Source organism: Sceloporus occidentalis, unplaced genomic scaffold (assembly GCF_023333645.1).
Source record: "Sceloporus occidentalis isolate IW3139 unplaced genomic scaffold, rSceOcc1.0.p SCAF_3, whole genome shotgun sequence".
Taxonomy (NCBI): Eukaryota; Metazoa; Chordata; class Lepidosauria; order Squamata; family Phrynosomatidae; genus Sceloporus; species Sceloporus occidentalis.
Window position 1 is genome coordinate 185,030,489 of NW_028316983.1, and position 17,431 is coordinate 185,047,919.

The 17,431-nt window shown below is 39.5% G+C and overlaps 1 protein-coding gene across 1 annotated transcript in view; it reads left to right on the forward strand.

Moving 5' to 3' along the window:
- The window catches only part of LAMA1 (laminin subunit alpha 1), a 109,882-nt gene that overhangs the window by 91,099 nt on the left and 1,352 nt on the right, over positions 1-17,431 (forward strand). The window contains exons 52-62 of the mRNA XM_089518357.1: positions 1,456-1,597; positions 2,083-2,197; positions 2,362-2,532; positions 3,907-4,058; positions 5,900-6,085; positions 7,582-7,744; positions 8,993-9,105; positions 12,053-12,242; positions 13,377-13,535; positions 13,805-13,958; positions 15,118-15,251. Of these exons, the coding sequence (XP_089374483.1) occupies positions 1,456-1,597; positions 2,083-2,197; positions 2,362-2,532; positions 3,907-4,058; positions 5,900-6,085; positions 7,582-7,744; positions 8,993-9,105; positions 12,053-12,242; positions 13,377-13,535; positions 13,805-13,958; positions 15,118-15,251 (1,679 nt within the window). The remainder of the gene's footprint in view (positions 1-1,455; positions 1,598-2,082; positions 2,198-2,361; positions 2,533-3,906; positions 4,059-5,899; positions 6,086-7,581; positions 7,745-8,992; positions 9,106-12,052; positions 12,243-13,376; positions 13,536-13,804; positions 13,959-15,117; positions 15,252-17,431) is intronic.

Below are 17,431 nucleotides of genomic sequence, written 5' to 3' on the forward strand. Positions count from 1 at the left end.
GGGACAAAGGAGTCATTAAGAAATTTCTGCTAAGGTGCAGCATATGACTCTGCCTCTGGTTTGCCAGCAGCAGGGTTAACACAGATCTTCATGGATTTCCCCCCCTTCTGCACCAATTCAGAAGACCTTTCACTATGATCAAGACCAAATGATCATATACTGTAGTTCTTCTTCTTTCATGGAAGGAAGTTTGTGGGGTGGGAGGCTGCCTTCCCCCCACTCAGTTTACTTGGAGTATGCCTCCGAAATGGTTCTTTTTCATTCTTAACTGTTGGAATTCCAAAAGTGGAGGAGCAGCATAGGCAGAACCTCCTATGCACAAGCAAACTTTGCGAGAAGGAACCACTGTGCCTGGGCATGGACCTCCTTCTCCATGAGCACACTTAAGAGTTTTTAAGTGTGGCATAGGGGTAAATATGTCTTCCCATTTGTAGATAAACCCAAATAGGAACAAATACAATCTGGGACTTAGAAAAAACCTAGAACCCAAAATTCTACTCATTTTAGAATAAAGCTACATCTTACTTCAAAAAAATCCCATTTGCTTGTGTTTGCTTACTTTCCCTCTCCCAAAGTAAGCATATAGGATTCTAGTTTGAATTGGGAGCACCATATGTGGGAAGGGAAAATATAATTTTGTTCCTCTGAACTGCCCCCCCCCCTTTCAAAATACCTCACCACCTATATGTTGCTGTTAAAGAAAAAAGTTGGCTGGCTTCCCACTCCCCCCCTTACTATGGAGGTGAAAGGCTTGGGGGAAGTTTTGGGAGGGAAGCAGCTGGGGAAAGAGAAATTTTTCCACCCAAAGTATACAGATATCAATAAAATCAGCCTTCTAGCCTTCAGACTAGAACAAAGAGCTACCAACTGGGTATTTAATGTAATATTTGTCTTGATCCCCAGAATGTCCCTTAAGAAGGGAAAAATGTATTTCTGGAATACACTTGATTTTAATGATCTTCAGCACTCCTGAGAATCTGTTTCATCTTTGCTTTTCAGTTAAGACTTAAGTGCAAAAGTAAAGGTTACCAAATGTTCTGAAATATGTTCTGTACATTTTAAAATATATAGCACATGTTTAAATGTTTAAATTTTACATACGAGTTTTTAGAACCTGTATTTATCAAATCAGGAAGGCTTGAGTATACGTTTGTAATTAAAAACAAGTAAAGATGAAACATTGAAATTGCTATTACCAGTTGTAGAAATAGTGCCCAAAATAACATGTAGACCATATGTTTTATATTTCTACTTCATTGAAAAGGGGCTTCATACAAGAATTAGATTAGCTTAATAAAATATCTCGAACTTCAGTGACAACAGTCTGTTTTCAATGAACAGCAAACTGATACCTTATTGCTGTTACATTGTGCTATAATGTTTGAATGAAAACAAATGTGGTGTAACAAACTCCTAGATGGTCTTTTCATAGATCTCTTATTTAATTCCTTTCAGGGATTTTGGCAGTCATGGATGCTTATAACCTCAGTTCTAAAGAAACCAAACAAGGAGAATCTCCTGGTGTAGCCTCTGATCTGAATCGTTCTGATAGGGATCCTATTTACATTGGGGGCCTACCACGCTCAAGGACAGTAAGGTAGGTTTGCATGAAGAAATGTTTTCCCCTTGTTCTTAAAAGCGTTCAAACATAATGTTTACATGATGGTCCCTGATAGTACAGTCATAAGTGAGCAAACAGCAGATATAGGGACAGATGGGAGGATTTTTTTAAAAAAAATATTTTACAACAATCCAACAAATAATAAACAACATTACATTTCAACCCAGCCCAAACAACCCTCACAACAAAACAACAAAAATGTTGCTGTGTTAATAGGTTAACATGCTGTGCTATTTTCAATTTGTAGACAGAATTCAAATCTTCACTGTAAATGCACCTACTGAACATTTCTGTCTACTAGTTGTCACAGTATGCTTGATATTTTGTAGTCCCAGTCATTATGTGTTCTGTACCTGATCTAAAGTAGTAGATTTTTCTTGTAGAAGGTAACGTAATTATACAGTGATTTGCTTTTGAGTAAAGTAGTTCGTTGTTATTGCAGTTACTGTTTTCTTTTTCAGGAAAGGACTTAGTACCAGAACATATGTGGGCTGTATTAAGAACTTGGAAATATCCCGTTCTACTTTTGATTTGCTTAAAAACTCATATGGTGTAAGGAAAGGCTGCATCCTGGAGGTAAGACACACTGACAGGTCATGGAGTAGATTAAAATTGATTTTTTTTTGCTGCTGAAAACTGTGATGACACTATATTATCAGATGTCAGATAACAAACTCTTGCTTTGTTTTGTCTCATTGCTGATCTAATTCATCTATTGTTTATTTTCTTTTGCAAAACAGCCCATATACAGCACTAGTGTCTTAAATAGAGGTTACATTGAGTTGCCACCTAAGCCCCTCTCACCGGAGTCACAACTTATGGCCACCTTTGCTACTAAAAACACAAGTGGCATCATCCTTATGGGGCTTAGCAAAGGAGCAGAAAAGCGAAGGCGCAGGCAAGCCCATCTGGTAAGTAACCCATTTTCGGACTGACTTTTTTGATCATATGTTTTCAGATGCCTTAGTTTTTATTAGAAACTAGAGGCATCATAAAAAATCAGGTGGTAATGCTACCTCACATGGGCAACACATCTCACAAAAATAAAATATAAAATCAAAATTTCCTGACATTTTAAACAAAGGAAAAATTGTGTTCTCCTTTCTTGTTTTTTTCAGTCTCTCTAAAAAATTTTTTGTGTAAAATCACTTTATTATTGAACCATGATTTATTTTCTTTCTTCTGCAAGATATAATTTATCCCAAAATATTCCTATTTGACATAGGCATGAAATGTATAGAATAATGTTCTCTCTATAGTAGGGTTTATTATTCCAAAGTATACGTGCATAGGATTTCAGCCTCAAAGGTACAGATTCTGTGTTATGTGATATTATACATGTCTGCATGTCATGGTTATGTGCTTTCAAGTTGTTTCCAAATTATGGTGACCTTGAGGTGATGCTATTATGGGGCTTTCTGGGTCTGAGAGTGTGTAACTCTCCCAAGGGCACCCCATAGGTTTCCATGGCTGAGCAGGAAATCGAACCCTGATCTTCTGAGTCCTAGTCCTACACTTAAACCCAAACACCTTGTTGGCTGTCACATGTCTACATAGAAGACATGATTTCACTAGGTCTTACTCCCAGATGTTATCTTACTTTTGTATAAGCAAAAGAACAGCAAATGCAGGGTACATGCTTCAAGCAATGTCTGACCAGATAAAGGTAACTAGAAGAAGGCAGGCAGCAGTTCATAACAACATGAAAACCTTGCCCAGAGTGGGCAGGTGTGGAGGGCAAGAGAGCTGCACACAACTGTATTTTTGAGTCCTCCAAAACTTCCTATGCAACACACAGGAATCAGAAGAATGTTTCAGTTATTTCTGGTTCCCATTTTTTATTTTTTTCACCCCCCCGCCCCCCTGGCAGCAATTGGGAGACGTAGTTTCAACATTTTTGGTCATTAAAGAAAAAAGAAATCCATTTATGGGTAGGGGCCCTGAAAACCACATGTAAACCCCCTCACCACAACATATGGTGCATAGGCTACATTGATCCCACCTGTGCAGAAATGTATTGTAGGTTTGATTGCTCACACTACAGAGGAATTATTATCTAATGAAAGTGGATTGCCTTAGATAGAAAAAAAAATGTTCATGTGATACATTATTAATAAACAAAGGCACACCTTATGATGTATTTTATTCATTCCAAAAGAGAAAACATTTTGTATGGGTTTTCTCCACCCCACCCCACCCAGTTTCTTTCTCCCTCACCCCAAGAACTTCAAACCTCTAGTCAGACATTATTAAATTAATCTGATCCTCTTCTGAATTATTCTCAGCCCTTTTTCTCCATTATGCTGGTCAATGGTCATTTGGCAGTGCACGTTAATGCTGGCGACAGAGCAAGTACAAGAAAGGTCTTGGTTGCACCTGATAATGGAACTTACAGTGATGGGCAAGAACATTCTGTCATTCTGACTCGTAATAAGAGGTACATGCTGAAGCATTTGTTTAATTATAGCCTGTTGTCAGTTTATCATGTTCCTCAAAGAACTGACTTAGCTCAGCTTATTTCAGTACAATAATCACAGTTGTATTTTTCTGTTATTAATGGAGGAGTTCTTATTCATATGGTAATTACATACAGCACATAACCACTGATTAAGCTGTGCATGAATGCGCCCTTGAAATCTACAGACACTTTGACCACCAGAGGGAATCATAGCAGCTATTGATGGAAAATATAAATACATAATTAGCTATTTTATTTATTAGGCTGAGAAACATAGAAATCCAGCTACAACAGGATTAGCACTAGAAATTAATTATAATAATATTAAATAAATAGGTTCCACCACCAGAATAAGGTTCCAACAGAGCTGCCATATTTGTTTTTGAGCAGTTTCAGGTGGATTTGGAAAATCACTGAATCTTTCATCCATAGAAAAATCCAAAATACACATTGTGGTGATACTTTTATTAGACCAACCAAAAGTTGCAGAATTCTTCATTCTAGCTTGAGAAGCCTAATGGTTTCCTCATCAGACAGAGAGAGAAAAAGTCATACAGGGGAAGAAAACTGAAGTTAGAATAAGGAATCTGCATCTTGTCTGGGATGTTTAAGGTGACCCGAAGGGAGGGTCGACAGAGTGTTGACAGAGTTCAAAGGTTGGCCAATCTCCTCATGACCAAGGCAGTAAAATGACTTTAATAATTTCAGTTTTTCCACTGGCAACAGGCCATTTCATAGGGAAAGTACAGCGAGTTCTTTGGGAAGTTTCTGTACAGTTGAGTTTGGAAATAAATTTGGATTTTGATGACAGGCAAAGTTTGTCAATAGAGGCAAATTCAGATTGCTTTAAACCTAGGTTGGAGAGAACACTGTCAGAAAGCAGAGTCCCCAATCAGTCCACTCCTGTTAGTTACAATTGTTCCAGCAGTTACATGTCTCTTCCCCTCAACATAACAACAACAACAACAACAACTGCCTGGCTGGCCACAAAATAAATCCAAAATACACATTGTGCTTCCAAAGCCAGTTAGCTTTTTCATTAGGCAAAAATTATATACAGGTCTACATCTTGTTTAAGATGTTTGATAAAAGTAGTTGGGTGGTGGTGGTGGTGGTGGTGGGGGTTTGAAGCAAATGAAAGGCTAAGCCAAACCCGTAATGGCTCTGGGGCAGCCAAGAACAAAGGCATTAAAAGAAATGTACAGTTGTTCCTCCATATGTGTGGACTTGGAGTCTGCAGTCTTGCTCTTTGCAGGAGGGATGAGATGCTATATTTAAAATGGGCATGCACAGCTCCGTATGTGCTCCACAAGCACGACTCCATTATTTTCTATGGAACTCGCCATTTTCATGGGGGGGGGGGGCCTGGAACAGATCCCCTGTAAGTTTGGATGGGTGACTGTAGTATTAATCCTCCATTGGTAATAACCAGGCACTGAGAACTGGATCTGAGGCAACTAGATTGCTTAAAACTTTTTAAAAAGGTATTTTATTAAAATCGTCCACATAACAAAGTAACAAAATTAATTACAGCGCTTTAGAAATAAAGTTTAATAATAATAATAATAATAATAAAATTTACCTACTCAAAACATCATAAACATAAATATAGACAAAAATATCCTAACAATATAAAACTAATAAACACAAAAATACAAAGAAACAAAACTCCCTGGACTCTTTTTGTCTGTAAAGAGATGTTTTGTTTCTAGCATTGCTGCTTCACCCATACAATTACCTCACACCTCTGTTTTATCATGCTTTCAAACTAATAGATTGTTTAAAATTTAACCAGTTTCACTTTGCTTTTTTCCCCTCAGGATGATAACAGTCCAAGTGGATGAGAGTAGCCCTGCAGAAATCAGACTTGGCCCTTTGGCGGAAACTAGACCAATGAATATATCTCACCTTTTCATTGGTGGCATTCCTGCTGGAGAAGGCATTTCAGGGCTAAAGATGAATGACTCTTTCTATGGCTGTATAAGTAATCTGATATTTAACATGGAGTAAGTTGACATCCATAAGTATACATTCCCTTTCAAACACTAATACATAGAATTTATATTCTCTTATTTAAGCACACATACTTTGTGACAGGAAAACAGATCATTTAGGTCCTATGCAAAACATCTATTCCTATAGGACAGGGATGGACAACAGTGGAGATGGTGGGGGATGGTTTTCATAGTGTGCCCCCAAGTAGTCTGTGCCAGTGCACCAAAGCCCTCAGATCACCTAAACATTATTTTAAAAATTTTCTAGGCAACTATTTGGCCCCCAGCTCAAAAAACCACTACAAAATACCGTGATTTCTCTTCCTCAATCCTCCACCGTACCTTAAAAACCCACCAATAGCCCTCTACAACACACACAATGGTCAGCAATGAAACAGGAACTAAAAGATGTCACATCCAGTTCTTACTCAATTTTCAGCTGCTTTTGGTGGCATTCAGAAGATTCTTGCAGTATATGGGGCTTTGGGGAGGCAAAATCACTCTGTATTGAACCAAGGGAGGAGGGCAAAAAAAAAGGGGGGGGGGGAAGCACATGGATTTTTTAAATTTAATTTTAGGGATGTGGATTATGGGAGGGTCACATGCGGCCTACAGGATGCATGTTGCCCACCCCAATATAGGTCATAACTGACTGGTTACTATATTGTATTTAAAAAATCAATAATGTCTGGAAACATCTGATAAATGAGATGTAGGAAAGAGGCACATTGAAAATAGTCCTTGGGCTGCATATTTCCCACCCTGATATAGGTTGGAGTTTGTCTGTGGGTATGTACCTTCAAGTCACCTGTTGACTTATGGTGACTCCATGAATTTCATAGAATTAGAGATGGTTTTGCCAGTTCCTTCCTCTAAAATATAGCCTATAGCACCTGGTATCTGTTGGTGGTGTCCTATCCAAGTACTTACCAGGGCTACCTTGCATAACCAGGGCTGTATTGCATAACCATCTGTCATAAGAAAGCCATTTATGAAAATGGGAAATATTGCTTTTAAATGTTTCTGAGTAATACATGTACTTACTCAGACTGATTATTTGCTCATGGGAGAAAGTCCTCAAAAAGTTACAGAATTATAAACACATACACACATCTTCAAGCACAGTTTTTATCTCACTCCCTCCAGACTGACAATGGATGCCTTCATTTAATAAAGGAATATGATTTGCCATTACCTTTTAAGCTCTTGAGAGGATACACTTGTGCTACAGTTCATCTTGAAATGGATACAATTTACTACCAAGGGGGCAAACCAAAATGCAAGAACTGTAGATGTTATACTCTGAACAAAGAACTGAAGAAATGCCTGGCTGGTGTAAATACATGTGAGGTTTGTTTAGAACATCACAAGCAGGATTTTGTAGGCAACATTAGATGCAACCTGAAAATGTTACCAGTTTTTGTAGTACGCATAGCACCACTATAAACAAAGTTGTTTTTTGTGCTTCATTTCAACAAAGTAAATTGTGTCTTTCCTTTAAAATCTAGGTTTCTGGATTTCACAACTGCAATGAGGTATGAAGGTGTTGATATGGGCAGCTGTTTCCTTTGGGAAAAGCCTAAACCTGCCATCCATGTAGAAGACACAGAGATTCTTTCTGAAATGCAGATGCTACCTGTTTCTCGACAGCCCATTGCTGAAATTAAGGAAGTATGTAAATAAGCCCAGCATGCTGTAGTGCTTTTAGTTTTGGACTAGGAAACTGGGAGACCAGGGGTCAAATTCCCACTCTGCCATGGCATCACTCTGCCAAGTAATCTTGGGCAAGTCACACTCTCTCAGCCTCAAGAAGAAGACAGGGGCAAACCTCTGAAAAAAATTCACCAAGAAAACCCTGTGATAGATTTGTCTTACAGGTGCTATAAGTCATAAATGGCTTGAAGGCATAGAACAATGTAAATAAAGATGCAGACAACTGTTCTATCTGGCAAAATGCACTCTGAAAAGGTGGGATAAGTCAAGGGGAGGCAGAGTGGGAAGCAGGGAATGAGCCACAGTTTTATTGCACTGTCAGGGTAATGTATTCCTTTCTGTTCAGCAGCAAAAAAAGCATTTGTAAGTTTAGTGGTGTTGCTGAAAGAAGTTAGTAAAATAAACTGGTTCAAAGCTCAAGAAGGTAGAGAAAATGATATACTTTGTATTCATTGTCTAGCCTATGGAAGATGATTATAAACTTATACTCACACCCAATTTATGTTGCAAATTATTATTACTGAATGAATACTTAGTTATAATGGCCAACTGATCTGACAGCTTGCAAAGGGATATTTTAGCACCTTTGGGACTAATTGAGAGAAAGAAATTCTTAGTGTCACTTATTGCAGTGCTGATCCTTTAGGAAAATCAACTAGAAGTCTTGAAACACATAATTCCAATTAATGCTTGACTTAGTCCTTGGAGCCATAATTTCCAGTTCCGTATATTGATTTTACTTGAGAATAACTTACTGCAAAAATTATTTTGTCTACTGGGGTGGGAGTGTGTGTTTCTGTAGCTGTAGTTTCAAGTAAACAGATATGCCAGAAGAGTTATGTTCATCCAGAGGGAAATACATTGGATTTGAGTTTTTAGCCATTACAGTCAGACAAGAAAAGGGATAAGCTGCTTAGTTCACAGCTGGACCAACCTTTCACTTTGTCCTGGATGATAGAGAAGTGTGCTCACTTGGAAATAGGAATGTCTCTTTCACTGAATAAATTTTAAGTATGCTTACACAAACTCAGTTTTCTTTTTGACTGGTGAGCATCATGATGTATCTGCTTGAATTCTTATATCTGAGTTTCATACATGTAATTTGTACTGTGAATTGTCAGGGTTCTGTTGAAATATAGCTAGAATATTTTGTCACATGTAATGGTGAGATATTAAGTCATTTAACTTGAGCTGTCTCATTAACAGAAACCATGCGCAGAGGGTGAAACACTAAATTATGTCTCCTGGGCTTATCAGTTTGGGCTTTCCAGAAATAGTCACTTGGTGCTACTTTTCAATCACTCTACAGTAAGAAAAAAGTAGGTGTATATTTTTATGACACTTTATTATATATGCTTTATCCTGTACAATGATGGTTGCCTTCCAAACCTTTATGAGAGGTCATTCTTCCAATTTTACGGCATGGTAACTGAGGCTGAGCGACAATGGCATAGGGCACAGAAACAGTTTAAGTTGAAAGAATTTCAGTTAAAAATTCATTCAAGAGAACAAATTTACCCATTGTCATAAGTTCTCAACTTTCTAAAGTATGGCTTTGAATCCATCATATCCATCATACCGAAGGTGGCTGGCAGATATAAGCCTTATCCTATCAATACTGAAAATAACTGTGACGATTCACCAGTATAGATGGATTAGAATTTCATTTGGTTAACTTTTTAAATAAGCTTCCTTTGCCCTGCTGATTTTCAAATTAATTTGTATATTTTATGGAAGTGAGATTTTTCTATTTTAAAAAATGTATGCAGGAGAAAGTGAAACTGATAGCTTTGCAAACACCTAGTGCATGGTAGATGCCGTGAAAATCACACACATTGTGTGTGCTTAGCTCCAAGAGTGGAAAATATAAAAGCATTGGATTGGATCCATGATCTTCCTCCTCCTAGCAGAAATGTGCCTCCTTTCACTGACTTGTAGCACAGTTCATCACATGACCCTTCTGTGGAGCATTTTCAGCTAGTTGGAGAAGAAAGCTAGGGGAAGTTTACTATTGACAGCCCACTTATGTGCCTCCAAATCTGAATCCTCCCATTGATTATTCCACTAACTTTTTTTTAAAAAAAGTTCTATCCTGCAGTCACCACAAAATAGACATTAAGCACAAACTGTAAACCCAGGGGGGATACAGATTGGCAGAAAAGGCAGCGAGATGCTGCCCCTTTCTACCCCAGATGGAGGCTGCAGCAGACAAACGGCGTAGCCTTCAGGAGACTCCCGGTGGGTTCTTTTTATGTGTGCAGGGTGCCTTTGGTGTGTTTGTGCATGGTCATGACATCCATGCAGTGCGGTGCTGTTTAGGCATTGCGCTGCGCAAACATCAACAGTGAATGCTCCGTGTAGACAGGGGTGCAGCAAGATGGTGCCTGCACACTGATATTAAAGCTGGGCATATGTCAATGCCCAGCTTTACCTTACCCTAATTTCAGCCCCAGGCTGGCCCAGGGCCTTAGAAATTCCCTAAGTAGGTCCTCTGCATCTTTATTTTTAAGCTTATAGTCTTTTTCAGCTTACTTTCTTCAGGTTTCCATTTTTGCTCATCCTTGTGGCCTTCATGCTTCTATCACTCTTCCCACACTGATTATTTCATTTAATTTTGGGGCTTGGATTCTTCTGCAAATGAGTATTTCCATTTACAAGAGTAATTGGGATCTAATTGGAACTGACGTACAGTTACACTGCCCACAGTATTTTTATAGCAGGGGTAGGCAACCTTTTTGAGCCAGGGGCCGGGTTGGTGTCCCACAGACAACGGGGGAGGGGGGGGGGCGAAGCCAAAAAATAAATAATTAAATAATTAAATAATATAGGACAACATTTTCAAATGTAGGGCACGTTTTTAAAAATGGAGGACATGCGAAAAATTTGATTATTTTTAAAAAATGTTAATATAAATGCATGTTTCTTAGGCATGATCAAAATGGAGGACATTTGGGCATTATTCCTAGACAGATGGCAGAAATGGACTTCCCTTTCTGGCCAACACCCCCTCCCCCCATTCCAAACAGCACATTTGGGCATTGAACATGGCTTTACTTAACATGGCCTCTTGCATATTTCAGAGGCTTATTGCATAACCAAACTCTTTGGGTTTCATACTGAACATGGGTTCACATGCCTAGGCATATTGAACATGTCAAGGTGGTTTCACTGTTCTTGCACCAAGTGTACTTCTCAGAAGTGTGTACTTGGTCAAGGGACTTTGGTTTTTCTTCACTGCGCATGAGTTTGTAAAAATCACAGCAATTTACATTGGCCTTGCCTCAGAGGCTTCCTGATATCAATATCACCATTAAAGAACCAAAGAAAAGGCACTTTGGAAAGTCACACTCTCTTGGCTTCAGAAACAGTGCGTGCATGCCTCTCAAGCTGACTCTCATCATCATCATCATCACCACCACACTATCACTGTCAAAACAAGGGAGACTTGTTAGCATTAAAAGCACCCAAAACACACTTTGGAAGGTGACACTCTCTCGGCTTAAGAAACAGTGCCTGCATGCCTCTCAAGCTGACTCATATCATCATCATCATCATCATCATCATCATCATCATCATCATCATCACACTATCATTGTCAAACCAAGGGAGACTTGTTAGCATTAAAAGCCCCCAAAATAAAAATTTAAAAAACCTTGAGGCCTCTGGCTACTCACCACCTCTTCCTTCCTCCTCCTCCTCCTCTTCCTCCTCCTCCTTCTGCTCCCCCTCCTCCTCTTCCTCCTCTTCTTTCTTCTCCTCCTCCCCCCTCCTCCATGCACTGCGCGGCCTGGGGGCAGGGCGGAAGAGGCAGAGGAGAAGGAGGTGGGCGGCGCGGGCCCGCACGGGGAGGCAGGGAAGGCGGCGCAGGCCCGCGCGGGGAGGCAGGGAGGACAGCGCAGGCTCACGCTGGGAGGCAGGGAGGGCGGCGAGGGGCTTCCCCCTTTGCCTCTTCTGCCCCAGGCTGCGTGGCCCTCCTTTTCCTCCTCTGCACGGTGGAGGAGGAGGTGGCAGTGGCGGCGGCAGGACCGGGCTGGGGCCGGTCCTGCCGCCTCCGCGGGCTGCATCCGGCCTGCGGGCCGGGGGTTGCCAACCCCTGCTTTATAGGGTTATTTAATTATCCAGAATACTTGTAGATCCAAGTAATATGTAAATGACAATAATGATGATGATGTTAGTGATATAAATGTAGTACATCAAAAGTAATCACTTCGTTGAGGCTGAGTGGGGCACTCTGGGGTTTAATCATTTCTGTATGCTCCTTCTTAGGCTTTCAGTGCAGTTGAACCTCAGGACCTTTGCTTCCAATGGCCTCGTATACTACATGGCTCACCAAAAGCAGATTGATTATGCAGCCCTTCAGTTACGAGGAGGGAAGCTTTATTTTTCATTTGATCTTGGAAAAGGACGGGCAGTAGCTTTTCATGGAGCAATCGTCAGTGATGGAAAATGGCATACGGTGGGTGCATCAAATTATTGCATATACTGTAAACTTATATCGGCCCCCACAAAGGGTGAGTCTCTTCTTGCTCTTCACTTCCACTCTGTATTCAGAAAGAAGAAATCTTTGGGGCAAAACAGATGGGCAGGAAAAGGCAGCTTGAAGCTGCCTTTTCCTAAGTCGCATTGATAACCAACCGCACTGCCCACTCCCAAGGTGGCTGGAGTGCGCATCTTATGACCACATGGCGCAGCTTCAAGCTGTGTCGTTAGGTATTTTTAAAAAAACTTTCCCCCCGCCATCTCTGCACACCTTGGCAGAAGTGAACCGCTGGCGACTGCCATCCCATTGGATGACTGTTCCTCTGAACCTGTACTCATTCCCATGTGCAGCGCTTCATTGGGACAGCATCAGAGCAGAGGTGTGCTCATGCAGTTGTGGGCAAGGTACAGTCATGCCCCCCTTCACCCCATGCCCCCTCTTTGACTGTCAGTTCTGTGTATGTTGTACTCATCTCCATGAGAGATGTCACTGTTTCTCTTTTGGGCATTGCCATCCACACCACTTGGGTACAGTAGCTCTATCCCTTTTAAATGCGCTTCTGCAGTGGGGTGTTTACATGTACAATTAGAGTTAGGGTTTGAAAGAGCACCCTTTTAGAGCTGCCCTGGTGTAGGTGCATTTATATATACTGTACATGCAAAGGTGTGTACTTTCAAGGAAGAAGCGGAAAAATCCAGCTTCTTTTTAGTCTGACTTTTCACTCCATAGTGCAGTGTGGGTGTGCTTTCTAAATGCCTCACCTTGAAGCTGGTCGGAAACCTGCTTATTTTGCCTGTTTCACCCCTTAGTGAAGTAGTCTCCTTCCACATTGACTATTTAAATTCTCTTCATGTAGAACTTCTTAAAAATCCTTTCTCATTATTAGAGTTTGCATTTCATAAATGTTGCAAAAATGTAATAAATTAAGCCAATGTTGCAAAAATGTAATAAATTAAGACTTCATTTGCTTCCAACATTGGAAGAGAGAGGAACACGTTTGATAGTCATAAGCAACCCAAACAGTATATGGAACTCCATAGGTACTAAGCTTCATGCTCTAGAATCTTGACTATTGATGGCAAATCCCAACTAATGTATACTATCTTACAGGTGAAGACAGAGTATACAAAAAAGAAAGGTATAATCATAGTTGATGGGCAGGAACCTGTGTCTGTAAATGTTCCAGGAGATGGAAACACACTGGATGTTGATGGGAAGCTGTACTTGGGGGGTCTACCCTTTGATTACTCAGCCAAGAATATTGGAAATGTAAGGAAACTTTAAAATTGTTATAAATATTTGTAATGTATTTTATTTAAAACATTGATGAGAAGGGCAGTCCTACTTTAACAATCTATCCACTGTGGCTCAATGTCTCTTTTAGAGACAAGACACAAATATGCATAAGTATATTATTATTTTTCTTTCTGTCTCTACCAGTAACTTCTTCGTGAATTATAGTTCTGAAACAATAATTGCCTGATGTGTCTGTGTATTAATTTATGCTGCGCTGACACTGGTACTGACTATATTTGCAGGTTACTCACAGTATCCCTGCATGCATTGGTGGAATAACCATTAATAACAAAGAAGTGAACAAAGACAACCCAGTTTCCATTTTTTCTGTGAACAAATGCTACGTTGCAGCCCAGGAAGGAACCTTTTTTGATGGAAGTGGTTTTCTTGCTCTTGGTAAGGAAGAGGATGTTTTACTAGAGTTAAATGAATTAATCTACTAATTTTAATTATTTTTGAAAATACTAATTGAAATAGGGCTGGAAATGAAACGAAGGCGTTTCTTAACTACCTACTACTAGTATATAAAGATTTCCTCATATAATTATTCTGTGTTTGAGAAATATACTCCTTTCGTCAATTGACAAAAAAGCAGGTAAAGGTCTGTAAGGTTGAGAAGTTGGGCAGTTGCTTGAATTTATGATTTCTGTTGTGAAATAAGCTACTGGGGCAGTCTTGTACATTGGAAAACTGCTGTAAGTAAGTTTCTCCATCTTGAGACCTGGTTCGTAGCCATTGTTTATAGTTACAAATTACCATATGTAACACATGAATTCCTTGTAAATGGAGGCCCCCTTAGGCTTTATGAGCTGACTGTTACGGCCTCTTTAAATGTTGAATGATTTTCAGATGCCAATTGTTTTTATTGACTTCATTGATAATTAATGAAGATTTACATACACATTTTGTTTTGATTATCTTGTCTGCTTCCAAAGCATGCACATGTGGAATGAGTATGCCTGATTGAGTTACCTCTCTGGCAGCTCACTTGGCATGGGACCTTTCTCTTATGGCACTGTCTTGTCATATGTTGGGAACATGCATTTAATTGGGATGGACAGACAGCCAAGCCAACCACAAACAAGTATTGCTGCTGCTGATTTTTGGTTTAGGAGAATGAGAATGGCCAGGGAATTCAAAAGGATGTGCCAAAGCAGTGCTGCTCACAGTGGTGTTTCCTAGTCCCTGAGTCAATGGCTGCCAATCCCTGACAAGTTTTCATGAATGAAAGGGATAGCTGCAGCCAATGAGTACAATGTAGTGTTAGTCCCTGGCATATTAGAAAATTAATAATTACCTGATAACCTGAGAAGCACAGTGCACTGATGATGCATTCCTCATATCTGCCTTGCTTGGCCAAAATGTAATAGAGCTGGCCCTATGCATTTCATAGATTATTTAAATCAGGGAGCAAGCAATGTCATCTGGGCAAGGTCCAGCCCTGCCAACCTGATTGTCTTGGTTTATCCAGATGTTCCCTTCACCATGACACTCCATTCTGAAAGGATTTGAGATGACTCTCCCAATTCTTTTTCTTCTTCTCTCTTTCCTTTAGTTAAGGAAGGTTATAAAGTACGGTCTGATGTTAATATCACATTTGAGTTTCGCACGACTATTGCAAATGGAGTTCTTCTTGGAATCAGTAGTGCTAAAGTAGATGCTGTTGGACTGGAGCTTGTAAATGGGAAGGTATGGTATGAATTCAAATGATGTATGATTATATCTTTGTTGATCAGAATTGATGAATCTAGCTGTGGGCTTTTAATCAGCATCAAGAAAAATGCATGTTACGTGTAATTTTTGAGAAAAAAGCTGTGGAAATTGTTAATGTATGGCAGTGCAAACTGCTGAGTACACTTTTCATTATAAATATGGGGTTTATCCATTCGTTCTCTATTAGTTAACAAATGTATTTTAACTATATCAGTGAATCATGCTGCTAATTTTCAACACCAATCCCACCCCACCCTGCTTCTGGTTATTAAGCTGATTTTGCAGCTATCTGTTTTAATACACATGGGGGTAAGAAATGTTTCTTTGTGGTTCTCTAATTAAAGAAATGAGAAATGAAGGGGTATGAAAATTAGGTTAATGAAAGAAATGAAAGATCATAAATACTGTATTAAAGACAATTTTCACATCATAGCTACTATTTTATAAATTTACTCAAAGTAAACTTGAGAAATCTAAAATGCACTTTTTCAAAAGCATTTTTGCCAAGTCTGTCAGATAATATATTGCCATTGAAGGAAATTGAACCACTTAAAAACAGTTCAGAGTAGCAGTAAACATTATTTCAACCAAATCAACTTTTACATACTATTTTAGGTTCCTAGGAAAATTTCCCATTAAACAAAGCATTTGTAGAATAATGTGAACCCACTGTTACCTTTGTATTTCTTTCCATTAACTCCAGAGTGCCTGTCTTGTATAATGTGCTGCTTTTTTTCTTAGGAATGTGAGCAAATTCATTGATGTGTCTTCACAATGAGGTTCAGAAAAGGGGGCTATATTGCTTTATGGTTACTTCTCTCAGATTGCCTGGGTAGGTGAGGAGGTAGTTATAAAAATATGCCATTTCCCACTCCTCATGAATCAGTGGAGAACAGCTTGGCCCTACTCCTTGCACAAGATAGTCAGCTCAGTTGTGGCATAAGTGAAATGGTTTTCTGTCTATAGAAGTGTAAAGCTGAGGCACCTCTATTGAGGTAGAGGGTGTAAAGAGCTGTCAGCTGGCTGTGAAAACCTTAGTTTATTCTCTTTGCAAAGCTGAGTTGCAAATTAAAATAAACACCTATGGTCCACACACCACTTGCCATGGGGCTGAGCACATAAAAATCTTTTTAAACAGCCAACAACTTAGGCTGCAGTTTCAGACACACTTCAATGTAAGTTAAGTTGAACACCATAAGTTCCAAGGTACATTTCCAAGCATTGGCGTGGACATGCATAAAAAGTTTCATTGTTAAAACGTTTGGCCTAGATTATTACTAACTCCCAGCATTGCTTACCATTACCTATTCTGGGTAGGGGTGTTGAGGCATGTCATCCAACAACATGATCCCAGTCCATTGCTAAGGATTAATCCACCCTACCTCCTCAGATCTGTCTTCTTTCTGCAAAAAACATTGGCTGAGATCCTACATCATCAGACAGCTACGATGATGGAGCTCCATTGTCATAGCTTTGTCTTCCAATTCAACCTTCCTCTCCAAATCCCTACACAGGATTCTGTTGCAATTGCTCTTTGCACTGAGCCTTGTTGGCAGGAGGAGGTGGGATACATTATTGTTTACTGCCCAGCAATGCCTTGGGATTCCTTCAGTTGATGTGGCTGCCTGGTTTCCAAGGTGCATTTGAGGAGACTTTTTCAGTCGTTGCAATGGTGCCATGTCTGTAAATGTGAACTGGAAATATTTACAGCATCATAAGTCTTACTTACAACATCATAAATACTAAACAGGATCCCAGCCATTATTTTGCTGTTCTTTCTAATAATAATTTTAAAAAGTGTTGGTCTTTGCACCCTCGCACTTGACAGATTTTTTGATGGGGTACCTGAACCTCTATTCAAAGCATTAGAAAAATTATGAATATTCTTTCACAGAATCCAAAGATAGAATGATGACCAATCAGTTTATATCATTCATCTTTCCACTTATGACAGGATAGTAGTGTTCAGTTTCCCAAATGACACATTTTAAACAAGAAACCTGGTAGTTATGTTGACCCCCTTGAACCTCCATGGACCTGTTTGTGGTTGCTGCAGTAATAGTTAGTTATCTGCTTAAATTAATAGAGATACCCACATTATTCACATAGGCAATATTTTATTAGTTGTTCCTTAGCCAAGTGTAAGGAATGTACAA